Source organism: Anabrus simplex, chromosome 12 (assembly GCF_040414725.1).
Source record: "Anabrus simplex isolate iqAnaSimp1 chromosome 12, ASM4041472v1, whole genome shotgun sequence".
In the NCBI taxonomy this organism is placed as follows: domain Eukaryota; kingdom Metazoa; phylum Arthropoda; class Insecta; order Orthoptera; family Tettigoniidae; genus Anabrus; species Anabrus simplex.
The window spans coordinates 74552175-74566772 of NC_090276.1; the positions used below are offsets into that span (position 1 = coordinate 74552175).

Genomic DNA, 14598 nt, shown 5'->3' on the forward strand with positions numbered 1-14598 from the left:
CCCTCCTCCTCTCACCCCACCATCCTCCCCCAATAAACAAAAATTAAGTTTTCCATGAGAAATTACCAAGCCTAATATAAGAACATATATTGTGCATATTTTTACCTTATTTACACCTAGGCTTATGTAAATATAGCTGATGATGACTGCCAAGCAGTCGAAACATGTACTATTAATGATTTTGTAAAATTGCCAAAGGCAAATAAAAGTATCGATTAGGTGGATAAATATTGCTTGGATTGTTAGAATGACATCAGTAGACGAATAAGTTTGAGCGGTGTCTTTAAAAGTAAGAAAGATCACAATATGATAAAATTGGAATTCAAGAGGACAAATTGGGTCAAATATTAGTTGATAGGAAAGGGAGTCAAGGATTGGAATAACTTACAAAAGGTGATGTTCAATAAATTTCCAATTTCTTTCTATCATTTAAGAAAAGGCTAGGAAAACAACAGATAGGGAATCTGCCACCTGGGCGATTGCCCTAAATGCAGATCAGGATTGACTGATTGATTGATTGATTATGTGTTTCTTTCTATATGAACTAAACATTAAAAAAAAAAAAAAAAAAAAAAAAAAAAAGGGGGGGGGGGGGGAATTCACTCACTCTGTGCGTATCCCATGTTCCTCGTGCAACCTCAAGACACATATCTTACTCTGCCCACCCCAAACCACCACCACAGTAACGTACTTTTCCACTCCGTTGCACACCAAGTGTTCCACAAAGTTGCCAACTGATACCAGCCTTCCGCCTGTCACCATCCTCTCTCATTTCTCCCATCTATTAAGATATTCACTGCCGAACACATTGAATGAAGTTTACCTTTTCAACGACAACCAGCGCCCAGCGCATCTATAGACGTTTTAGTTCAAACGGTTTCTTGTATTTCCCACTCATGGCATCGAAATGCAGACCAAGTTCTTATACTGATCTAGAAGGCTTTGATTTATTGACTTCTGTAGTTTTGCCTATTGAAATAATTATATAAGTTTTTAATACCTTCTCATATAGACCAAGATCAAATTTTTAAATCTTCAATAAAACTATGTCCAGAAACAGATCTAAACTAATCCTAAAATTCCAGAACGTTTCACACAATTGTACCAACCAATTTATCTGAAGAAATTAAGGTTTCAATGTAACTTTGTAAAAAAGGATGAAACTGGCTAAAATCGATGGTTCAAGATCTGACACAACCACCACTGAACATGGTAGTAAATATGTTGCATATACTTTTCTATGCCTTGGTAAATTGTAGTTCTTAGTTTTCTTTCCCAGTTAGGTTATGTTCCTGTTTTTTCCTTCCCCATCTCCCCCCTCCTTTTTAATGCATGAACTCTTATGTTTACTGCTTACCGACACTGGGCTGAACTTTCCCATATACAGTACATACCTTAGAAATTGCAGAGCACAATTCATACAGATCAAATGTCCATGTAAAAAAGTTATCAGGAGCACGATTTACACATATGACTGGTAAGAATGTATTCATAGAATACACATAAGAGAAAAGCAATCCTACAAGTTCTTTTCTTTCCGTACTGCCTGATCGAGTTCATGCAGTCCAGCTGCACTATGATGGAAAATGGAAATGGATGTATCGCTATCTATACATATTTACAAGTATGAAAAGAGTCTGGCAGAAAAATAAGTAGCAAGATGTTTTCCATTAAGTATTATGCTCCTGGATCACAGCCGACATCTAGTTGATGCTAAACAACCGACTCAGTCCTTGGCGGTTCGTCAGGAGGTTTCTCTTCATCCGAGGAAAACTTTACTGCCGTGCTGCTATCCACAGAAGTCTCTCCGTGTTCACTGATCGGTTCTAGTTCGTGATAATCGTGATGGCCCCTGCGGGACATCGGTGCAAGAGCCGCTTCTATTAACTCCAATCCATTCTCCAGAATGCCTGTTCCCTGAGTGGTGTGGGCAGGCGACACCGATGGTACCGGTATGGCAGCGCTAGGGACATACTGCGGGGGACCTGCCCCGACGGACGCAGATTGGCCAACGTCCACGGAGAGCTCTGTCGTTTTTATGGCCGGTTCTTCCATGATGGTCTCTAAAGTCGTCGGTACTGGTGCTTCGTATTTCGGAGGCGTTGGCGCTCTAGAAGGAGTTACGATACCTGACAAGTCTATAGAAGTACTAGATGCTTCAGAATCTGTATCTTCCAGGATATGAACTACGGTGGAGCAAGGAATGGGGTTCGTAGTCACCGAGCTCGAGACAGTCATCGACGGAGCCGTCACTGTGACGGGCAAATTGGACGCCACGCTAGTCACTATGCTGGTGGTTGGTACAACTGCGGAAGCCAACGACACAGACGGTATTACAGAAGACTGTGGGAAGAAGGAATTTGCAGCAGGTGCATTAGCATTAATGACAGCAGAGTCTGGGTAGGAGATGGTGGGTACAGGCTGCGTAAATCGATACTGCTGTAGGCTACGAGACAGACTGCTCGTACTCCCTGATCTTCGCCTCTCAGGATATATGGGTGCTTGCTGTATAATAGGAGCCACTGGCAAGAAGGTGTGTCGGATCGGTGGACTGCACGGTATCACTATTCTCGTGGCAGAATCGGATGAATCTGCATCCCCTCCACCTTCGTCTGTTGTTCCAGTGCCAATGTCCTTCCTAGAAGTACAAATACACACAGTACAGAAAAAGAGAATTAATATCTGACTATTTCACAGCCTAAGAGGAAAAGAAACCCTGCACATTAAAAAAAAAAATTATATAAATTAGTAATGGGAAGGAAAAAATGAAGTGTCAAATCAAGTCACATATAGAAAGATAATAGAATAAATACAAGACAAGGACAAACAAAAAAAACCAACTATGATAGAGGGACAATTTCCTCATTCCAGTTCTTCCACTTCCTATTTCCATTTCTTCTCAGCACAAGCGAATGCATATTTTAAGCGTTACTGACATTATTGCATATTCTGAACATAACAGCACACAGTTCTGCCTGTGTTTTAATCATCCCTGCCCAGTATTTTCAACACTGAGTTATAACCTACAATACAAGCACACAGCATAGGGGTCCTTTCACTACATTACATGGCAATGTTGTGTCAATCTATTTGTTAGGAGTCCCATCTCACTTTTAAGTGAACGTTTTCAGCAAACGCCTGTGGCATTACTAGAAACTTTATCGCATTTTCGAATCAACTTTGAAATTGATGTCATTGGGTGTCTTCACACCTATTACAGTGAAACATTTTATAAGTTTACTTATATGTCATATCAGCAATGATATATGTGTAGTATGAACTTTTAGCACTATCTGTTGGTGTGCCAGCTAACTAAGCTTTCTATCTGGTTGGTGCCGCCTTGAGTGGCCATGATCCGAAACCACGACAATGCATCGAGGCAGATTTTTGTTTTTAAAAAAGAAGTGTGTTCAATTGTAGTTAGCTCCGATCATGGACGCCAGTTCTGATGGTAGTGAGAAATACTTCACTAAAATGAAGAAGAACTACGCTTCTGGATAAGGGGGGGGGGGGGGGGGGGCATCAGTGAACTTCAACATTTTGAAATGTTTAAGATTCTTTTCCTAGGCATTTGTTTGTTTAAGAACTTTGTTTTTATAGTAAGCTTCAGTCATGTAAGAACCTTGTTATAAGAAATTCTTTAATTCTGGAACATCGACCTTGGTCTACGGATTATGATAAAGATGCAAAATTTTTAGGGTGAAATCTTAACTATGTCTCATATTTGGTGTCCTCAGTATCTCAATGGTATGTTGTATTCGCCATTACCATACCGTATTGGGCTTGTTCAAAGACCTGCCATCATATCTGCCTTTACTGTTAGGAGTAAATTTCCTTCTGTTGAAATTTTTAATTATTTACCGACTGCTGTGGGCGTGTCATCTTAAATTTTAATTTACTTCATCCTTTTAACTTTAATCTTGAAAGGTTTAATTATTTGTTTTATCACTTAATTGTCTGCCCTCTGATATTGTGATTATTTCAATATATGATGCATCATTTCTGCAATTAACTGATATTAAGTTCCCCTCGCTATATATTCAGTACATGACATATCAAGTAAGGGTAATAATTTTTGAGTTCCGGAATTAAGCTAACTAATTGATTTAATTCAAGAATTTTTACATATTATCTTTCAAAGAATTTAATTTTTTTAACTGAAGAGGTTCTATATTTCATGTAATTTTACCTTACTTGAGAGATTCAAATCTTTAATAAGTTTTGTTTTCATTTTGCAAGAAGTAATTGTCAGATATGAATTATCTAAAATCACACTGAATCGAGGTAAGAAATTATGACCAATAATGTTTAAATCCATCTTGTTATTACTTCTTATTTAATTTTAAATTCTAGTTATTAAATTTTATTAAGATCTATATGGTGTTACAGTGGAACCTCGATTCTCTGTTTTTGGAGGGACCATTAAAATAAAACGTACAACATGGGAAAATGGAAAATCCGGGAATGAATGAAAGTCATCAACAATTTGGCTAAACATCACAAAAATGAAATATTTTACTGTATAATTATAATCTTACACTCCTAAACCAAACCAAACTACAGCCCCAATGGGCCTTTGCCTGCCAAGCGACCGCTGCTCAGCTCGAAGGCCCGCAGATTGCAAGGTGGCGCATGGTCAGTGTGACAAATCCTCTCTGCCGTTATTCCTGGCTCTCTAGACCGGGGTTGCCATCTCACCATTAGATAGCTCCTCAATTAAAGGTAATCATCCAGGCTGAGTGGACCTGGAACCAGCCCTTATATCCAGGTAAAAAAGCCTGACATGGGCATGAATCGAACCTGAACGCTCCGGATGAGACAGGCAAGTTAGATGGCGAAACTGGCATCAAACATTAATTACCGGCATGAGAGTTCAAAATCTCGATACTTTGCATTCAGTTTTACAGGGGAAACTTCCCGTGAAAACTTCTTTCAGTTTAGCAACTTTGATTAGCCAAATTCTTTGAAAAATCTAATAACGCCAAGCCAAGTAGTTTTTAATTCTCTCATCTAATAAAATAAAGCACATTAGGAAACTTACAAGTCGAAAATAAAGAACACAAAGAGTTTCCAAGAAAACGTTAGTTTGCGGACCCAAACACCATGGACAGAAGAGAGAAGAAAGTTGCAGAGTGAAATAATGAAGAATTACTGGGCGCAGATCAGAGCCCAGAAGCAGCTGAAATCAAATTAACGTGGTGCACAGCTGGCCAAAACAAAAGAAAGAAGAAGAAAGCACATTAGATACAAAAGCGCCTAGCATGATTGCAAAATCCCTTCTTATCTTAATCTTCCATTGTAATTTGGTCTCTGATTCGTAGTCATTTTCTGGAAATCTTATACCGTGTAAATTAGGCTTAGACTTTTAAAGGTTATGTTGAACTTTAGAACATGGTTTCGAATGTAAGTATCGATTCTCAGAAGTTCTCGAATGCATTCTGCCCATCACTAATCCAATCAAATTGGAAAGAGAGAGAAAAAAAAAAATCAAAACTTCAGAAATTATGGTGAATCGTGATCTTGGGCTCAGCTGGAAAGCTTGCTCGCAGCACGTCAGTACAAGTTGGAAATGATACAAACCATTTACATGTAACGTGCGCAAATAAAACTACTGTATAATACGACCAAACAGTAATAGGCAATCTCAAGACCTCCAATGGCTTTTTGTATGTAAGTGCATTAATGCAAAATGTTAGGGTGGACATGGAGATTTGCAGGAGGGTACAGCGAGGCAATGCATTCTACCAAAGTGTAAGAAAATTTTTTTGGAACAAAGAAGTACCAAGGAAAACTAAAGGGATAATGTACAAAATGTACTATGTACCCATAGTGACTTATGCAGCTGAGACTTAGACTTTGACTAGCAGGCAAGACAGTAGAATTCAAGCCAGTGAGATGAAATTCCTAAGAAGTATGACAGGAAAGACAGGAAAGACAGAGTGAGAAATGAAGATGATTGGAAGGAAGTTGGAATAGGAGAAAGCTAAATGGGAGAATTGGAAAGAATAAATAAACTAAGGTGGTTTGGACAAGTAAAGAGGATGGAGAACAGAATTCCATGACAGATGCTGGAGGCAAAGTGCGAGGGCAAGAGAGCAAAGGGAAGACCTAGAACAAGATGGATTGAATCAGTGAAGACTGGAACAAGATCGTGGAAGAGGAATGGTGGAAGGAAAGATTAAGATGAGGAAGTGCCATGAATACCCGAACCCAGCAGGAGCTGGATAACGGGAAATGATTGTTATTTTTTAATACTATTTTACAACTTGCTTTACGTTGCACCCATGCAGATAGGTCTTATGGCGACGATGGGATAGGAAGGACTAGGAGCGAGAAGGAAGCTACAGCCCCAGCATTCGCCTGGTGTGAAAATGGAAAACCACACAAAACCCATCTTCGGGGCTGCAAACCCACCATCTCCTGAATGTGAGCTCACAGCTGTACAGCCAACTCGCTATGTGAATTTACTATATTTTTAGTGCATATCTGAAGCATATTTAGTGCCTGAAGCATTTTCAGGGCATTAATATTTGGGCCCTATTTCTCAGCCCTCAACAAGTTTGTTTCTACATCCCAGTTTCATCATGAGGGCAGGCTTCTGTTTCATCTGTAGTAGTATCGAGGTAACTGAAGTATCTATAACCCACCTCTAATTAATATACTGCTAATAACACTTGCTGAGGGGGCATCTACATACAGACGTCTTATCTTTATTTTTTTGTCTCTTCTTCTTGAGTCCCTACATCAAGAAGCAGCAACAAACTCTCTAATCCTCTCTGAATGACGGGACAGGACAGAGATAAGAAACATGACTAGACTGGATACAAAGTCTCAGTCGATATGGGCACATGAGCGTAGCAGAATGAGATACAGAGACACATGTACACACAGGTTACTCTTACCATTCTTGTTTTGTTGATGACGAATAGACTTGTTTGTACGAGTCGGTCAATCGGGATGGCGAACGTACGTCTGGCGTTGTACCAGATCCTGCAACACACACATACACACACAATTTTTTAAAATTACTTAATAACAGTAATCCCTGTAATGATTGTCACACTCCCTGCTCTAGAGTTTTCACACATAATATAAATACGAATAAATCTAAGTCATGGAACTCCAATCTGGTAGCAACATTCAAGGAGGGACTCTTCTAAAAGGCGATTCTTGTACTGGAAGATACTCCGAACCTTACGAGACACGGCAATGCAGCAAATCACACCTGCAGTTCTGAAAGTTTTCAGAATTATAATGCAATTAACTCCAACAATAACTGGTGCTTGTCTCTCTTGGAGGAGTTAAGACCTTTAGATGACCATGGTCGAGTGACCATAACCGGCATTTTTTTCATCAGTAGAAGGGGACTGAGGACACTTTCGTCTAACTTGAAAGCCATTCACCTTCTGCTAGGTCTGGGATCGCCACTGCTGCGATAAATGGCATGCATCAGTGCACACTCTGCATATAGTGTCCCGAATAGAAGTGATTATTGTACTTGTACTTGCAGGCTGTCGTCTGTGGGATGATTCATAATGCCCTGAGATAGTGCCTATGGTGGTGCACACTCCCTGCATTTTTGTCTTCCAGAAAATATCAGTATAAAGGAAAATGTAAATATATTCTTAACTGGAAGTAATATCATATGAGAGACTGGTTTGTCTGTTCACTTACAGCGATCAAATTACCTTACTACTGTGACCTAGCTCCTTGTCCTTCTACAAGGTATTTTATTTTTTATCACGTAACGCGAGACAAGATACTACAGTGTCGAGTTCTAGCGGAACTCATCCTTAACGTACGATGAAAATTAGATTTTTTTTAGAGTCATTTTTTGAAATGTTAAAGAATAAAGGATGACTAAACATTGGTAGCCTCCAAAGTGTCCATTTACAACACCTGGGCTGGGGCTCTTAAAAAGCTAGCAGGAAGTGAATGTGTTAAGAAAATATAATTTAAGTTGAATGCATTCTAGTCGCAATATTAGACAATATCTCAGGACAGAAAAAACAAATGAACGTACTTTTTTAGATATTCATAAATGATAAGATGAAGCTCTTAACTTCAGTAATCTTAATTCTGAATCTTAATGTTAATACAGGCTCTTCTTTTGATATATTATTCGATACCAAGTTTTTATAAAATTCAAAATGATGTTGATGCAACAGTTTTAACCTGACTGCCTTCAAATTTCCGCATACATGTGCACTCCTACAGCATTCATACCTTGCCGTATTCACTTTGATAATAGAAGACAGGTAACTTTTAGAAATATTTTGTGTTAAGTGTGGAAAAAAAAAAATCAAGTTTTTTGATGCAACATGACATATTAATAAAAATGTAATTAAAAATACAATAATTGCAATGTAAGCAGAAAAATAGAACTACAAATTGTTCCTTCAACTTCTTCAAACTACATAATGCAAGTTCAATATTCCTCTAACTTTATATATAGTAGAAATGGGCAAGGAACACACATGTATTGAATTGTTGAACCTTTTTTGTACTTATTAGCTCAAAGTAATATGCCAAAAGTTGTTGCACCTGGGACATTTTGGAAATGGGTCACATTGTTTGTTTTTTTTTAATTCTGTAATTTCAGAAAATTCAGGGAAGCATTTCTACTTTTTTTTAACAAACATCTATAATAATCCACTCCTAAAACTTAAACTTTAGTGAAACTCTTAAAAAGAATTTTACTGCTAGAGAAGGCTATTGTTCTCATTCTTTCATATTTTGAGACAACAATTAAGATTAAATTAGTTAACCCAGACTCAACTCGTCTGTGGGCTCAGATCTGTTGTGGTTTCCTTCCTCGTGTTACAGTGACAAGTCAGTCTGGGCAAGTGTTTCATGTTCATCTTAAACCCTGAACAAGCAGGATCACAAAATACCATTACCGATAACAGAAATTCAAGTGTGTGGGACCTGTGGACAACACTGATGAAACAGTGCAGATGCTGCCCTATTCTTCTGTATGGTTATTAATGATGGACCAGGAAAAAGAAACATGATCAACAAATGCTGTGGTCTTTTGGCATTGAACTTTAGTATCTGCTCCAATTTGATGATGACGATGATGATGATGCTTGTTGTTTAAAGGGGCCTAACTTCTAAGGTCATTGGCCCCTGTGCTCCAATTGAAGGTCATCCCCTATCAACAAGAAGCTTCAAGAGAAGCTGGTATGGTTGTATCTACCGCATGCACAGAGAAAGAAGAGTCTTAAGAATAAACATACCAAATGCAAGTAAATTTAGATACAGATACAGCCAACAAAGAACACATGGCTATGTTTTGTTCTGAAGTCCCAAGACCTTCCTTTCTTAAACATTAACAGTTATTAAAATAGACCTTCATTTGCACAAGTGGAAAGATTTAAGCACTTGCCACGTGGTTGAATTACATGCCGCACAAGTTGCATATGTAATTCTATTACCACAAAAAAAAAAATCTATGGAAAGAAACCCATTAAAATGAACTATGCATTACATTAATTACATTATTAGTATCATTGTTATAGTAACTATGTACTGTTCAGTACTGCATGTCTTTTGAAGCACATGTAAGATCTAGCAGGCTCTGAACAGTTGTCTACAAGTGCCGAATGACTTGATATGTTAACAGCCGAGTTGTGATGACAGTGATGTAATACAGTACACCATGAAGTGTGCAGGAAATATTTCACAATACTCGTATTTTGTATTGTGGTAGTAGACAGAAGTGCTGTTTTTTATTTCTTCTTTCTTTTGTTTGAATCATCATCTCTCTTAATCGTAAGACAAATACGACCAGAGTGCACAACCAACACTTGTCCTATTTCTTTACAGGGTCAGTGTGAAGCTTAATTGATCTTCGTAGCGAGATTCTACAACCGGATGGCCTACGTGACGTCAACTTCATCAGACGAGTCAACAAGATGAAATAAGTGACACGATGCATGTAGCATGAAGGGAGAGAACAAAACCCAGTGCCAGCAGAGCCTACTCCTGTCAAATAGCACCAAGGGGTCTGCTCAAAGCGCAACGTCCCCATCCGATAGACAAATCACCAACAGCGCCCTTTGCCCAAGTTTTTGGTTCGCAATCTACCACCTCTCATACCCTGCCAGCCAGCATTCGACCAACAGGACTGGAACTGGCTTACCACGGTGTCTGATCACAGACTCGATGCCTTAACACGTTCAGCACGTCATGGGACAGGCACTCGAAAACGTGAATTACACGTTTCCCGCACGGTAAGAAAGACCCTCCTTGTCATGCCACACATCGTGTAAGTCCAATCTACTAGCATGTTCATCCATAGCCAGATTTGCGCATGCACATTCCTCTTCCCTTGTATTTAGTCATAGGTCATCTTTCTTTTTTGGGATCTTTGAGCAGCAAGACAACTTCAAAGCAAGGCAAGACACTATTTTCTGTTTATTACTTAAAGAAACTTAAGAGTCATTACACTTTTGAAATGAATTCCTCTACTGCAATAAGTTCAGTGAAAGGACTGAACTTTCAATTATTTATTTTTGCATCATACTTATGAGCAACATGAAAAACTTTTAGTCTTCATTTCTGACCAAGTTGTGTGTTTATGTTATTTTATTTATATTTTGTTCAAATGGCCGACAATGCAGTTCCTTCAGCATCACGAGGTCCACCGAATAAATGGTGCGCTTCGACAGAAGAAAATACGCCTTGGCAGTTGGCAGTTTTGCAATGATAAAGACACTAACGTAAAATTGAATAATAGAGACGGGTAAATATGAATATACAGCATTTATGTTTGTGATCATACTTCATGCATTTTTATGCTATCCACAGTAAATCACCAGTATTATCTATTTCAATCGCAGTGTGGGTCATGCACCATGCGCGTGAGTGGGATAAGTCCACGAGTTTGATATAACTCGCCCTACCAACGTTCAAAACTGTAATTATTAAAACTTTTAAAGAGTTCCACGCAAATATCTTCTTCAGGTTGGTGGGTATGTCATGGTCTACAAATACATGTTGATTGAGGCCACCAGGTAAGTGATAACAAAGATAAATAAAATCATCTTATTACCATTCAGCTGCACTCATTACAGCTAAACATTTCATACGAAGTCTCCCTCCTGGCAGAGAATCTAGGCGTCTTATTTTCTCCCCTCAGTTTCATTATGAAACTTTCCAAATGCAAAACTGTTTACAAAACTTGCATCTTTTGTTCTGGCAGTAGATAGGAGGACTATTTGAATCGCCTCTCCTAATCATAAGACAAAACATGACCACAACTATGAGTTGTTTGCCCAACCAAGAATGAGTTGGCTGGAAAATTTATCATTTCCAATAACAGATGAATTATACTGGAATTGTGAATTTACTCACTCAGGACAAATATTTCAAATTCCCTATAGGAATCAAAATCTACATCAACATCTGGTGGCAGGAACGGGACCTACTCTCTATAAACAGTGCAAGCAATTAAGTCTCGACAGTAACCGTCTTAGCAATAGTTGACTACGTACAATAAATTGCTGTCAGAAATCAGCTCTTTTCCTGTGTTACTTCTGTGTTGGTCAATGGAACTGTAGTTCTTTATGGAACGGAAACTCCTCCATACAAATCATGTGAAGTGACTTGTTCTCAGGGCAGTAACTTCCAAAATGTTATAAAAGAAGCTGTGATGGGGGCTACTAAGTTTGTAGGTAGAACCGAGAAGATCACTAGTAAATGTGCAAGAGCGGCTAAGGATGAAAGTCTAATCCTAACTACAGACGTGCTCTACACCCAACTTTCTTGGAGTATTATGCAGTACAAAGATTAGAAGCATTAGTGGAACAGGAATACAAAAGGATTCTGATCATTACTGGTTCAAAAAGAAGTGATCAATGTGATGAGGAAACTAACATTGTGGATGTGGTAGCCAGATGCAACAGGTGAAGATTTTGATGCTGGATGATGATGTTCTGGCGCTGAACATTAATGATGTGTTATAGCAAGTATCTGCATGAAATTATATTTTTAAATGCGATCTGTATCCTAGCTTGCTCAAAATTATGAGTATGCACTGGCTTCCATTGCTTCAAAAGCTGTTCCCACACCTGCAGCTCCACACATAAAACCTCAGGACAATCTCTCGCTAACAGTAATCGCAGATCAGACAAGTATAATCTAGACATTTCTTCAGTGCAGAAAAACTATGAAACTTAAATACCTTGAACGTCTACGTCTAACTCGTGGAAGTACGATGTCTTGATGGAACTGCCACTGACATCGCTTACATCATCCCGAAATGATCGCTGGATCTCGAGGTTATCTCCTCCTCCATATTTATCCTGTCAACACAATAATAGGATCATTAAGAACAGTACAAATTCATTCATGTTAACATTTCCATTCTTGAAAGAAATGGACTAGAAATTTTCATGAAAAGATATTTTCATGTTAAATAAAGTTAACATTTCGCTAGCAGTTTCCCACTGGCTCCGCCCGCAATGTACAAAGTATGGTGTTGTTCGTTACCATCCTCACGGATGTATTTGCAAAGTTTCGACTTAATGAAATAAAGCACATGATCTGCTGTAGTAATAGAATGTAATATTATGTCAACAAAACACTTGAATATACATCACACAAAGAAATTGAATTAAACGTTCCTTGGAACAACACTACACGCCGAACTGTTAAAAAATTCTTTCAAAGAACTTAGTCATGGAGACAAATGTACTCATAACTTTTCTCAGAATCTACCAATTTTAAGTAGCCATTACCTCAAAAGAAAGCACTTGATCCACTGAGTGTTTTAGACCAAAACAAACTGCGTACCTCAATTAGAACCAAAGATATAATTGCTTCAAAGAGACGAAAACTGAAAAAAATCAAATAATTTGAGAAAGGCGGACATTAAGTAATTTATAGTACCTGATGACAAATCTGTGCATGAATACCTTTCAGTTTTTTAAAAAATGAAGGAAATCGACCGGATAGAATGGCCGGACTGACCGACTTTATTTTTCATCAATTTTTTAATATATATAGATGAGCCATGTAACATAACACTGCACAAACATATTTCCCTTTAAGGCCTTCTGCAGTCCAACATACTCTTTATATTAATTCACAGTAACACATTTAGACAATAATAAAACATTTCATGTAACACTGTATAATACGAGGACGGTTTGAAAAGTTCTCAGAATCACCGCTAGATGTCAGTGCTAGAGCAACGAGGTTCTCGCACAATAATCACACATCCTTTGTGAGTGAACACGTTGCGCGTCAGTGCTCTAGCTGCACGAGTGTGGTAGTGACGACTCTTTGTTGTTGTTCCCGCGTAGTGATTTGTGACAATGGAAAAAACCGAGATTCGAGCAATGATTAAATACTTTGTAAAGAAAGGTATGAAAGCAAAGGAAATTCATGCCGACTTTCAGAACACACTGGGGGACTCTGCTCCTTCATTTTCAACTGTTGTCAAGTGGACCAGTGAGTTTAAATTTGGTCGGGAGAGCTTGGATGATGATCCGCGTAGTGGACGGCCAAAAAGTGTTACGACCCCAGAACTTATTGCAAAAGTGCATAAAATGGTCATGGAGGATCATCGACTGAAAGTGTGGGAGATTGCTGAAGCTGTAGGGATGTCTTCTGAATGGGTATATTATATTGGGTATGAAAAAATTATCCGCAAGATGAGTGCCGCGGCTCTTGACATTGGACAATAAACGCACCAGATTGGAAATGTCCGAACAAAGTCTGGCCCGTTTTCAGTGCAACCAACAAGAAACTTTCTACTACTATACCCCAGAGACAAAACAGCAGTCAAAGCAGTGGAAACATGCTGATTCACCGCCACCAAAGAAAGCAAAGGCAGTGTGTTCGGCCAGAAAGGTCATGGCCTCAGTTTTCTGGGATGCAAAAGGCATTCTGCTGATAGATTATCTTCCTACTGGCCAAACAATTAGGAGGCAATACTACGCAAACCTCCTAGACCAACTACAGGAAAAGATACGCGAAACAAGGCCTGGTTTGGCAAGGAAAAAAGTCATCTTTCATCAGGACAATGCTCCACCACACACAAGTGTTATTGCCATGGCAAAACTTCATGAACTGGGGTACGAATTGTTGCCACATCCACCTTATTCACCTGATTTGGCACCATCAGACTTTCATCTATTCCCCAAGCTGAAAATTTTCCTCGGTGGACGGAGATTTTCTACAAGGGAAGAACTGACAGCCGAATTGGAGAGGTATTTTGCAGGCCTGGAGGAATCTCATTTTTGAGATGGGATCAAGGCAGTGGAACATCGCTGGACCAAATGCATTAGTCTACAGAGAGACTATGTTGAAAAATAAAAGCAGTTCCACCGAGGTAAGATGCTTAATTCTAGTACATTCCGAGAACTTTTCAAACCACCTACGTATAATTTATGATACTGAAGGATGTATAGAAGGATGTCTGGACCAATACACTAATACACCAATACACTAATCCCAATCATAACATTAATGACATTACATTACATTACTAGCATCATCTTTGATAAAGCCATTCCTGCATTAAAGAACGACTATCTCAAAATAGTAAACACACGTCGTAACAAACCGACGAATCACAAGCCTGACCCC

At 38.8% G+C, this 14598-nt stretch overlaps 1 protein-coding gene across 1 annotated transcript in view; it reads right to left on the reverse strand.

Annotated features, from left to right (window-relative positions):
- Positions 1-598: 598 nt before the first annotated feature.
- Positions 599-14598, reverse strand: part of LOC136884292 (bestrophin homolog 24) — a 225392-nt gene continuing 211392 nt past the window's right edge. The window contains exons 12-14 of the mRNA XM_067156361.2: positions 12188-12308; positions 6903-6990; positions 599-2638 (exon numbers count right to left, since the gene is read on the reverse strand). Coding sequence (XP_067012462.2) covers positions 1714-2638; positions 6903-6990; positions 12188-12308 — 1134 coding nt within the window. The 3' untranslated portion in view covers positions 599-1713. The remainder of the gene's footprint in view (positions 2639-6902; positions 6991-12187; positions 12309-14598) is intronic.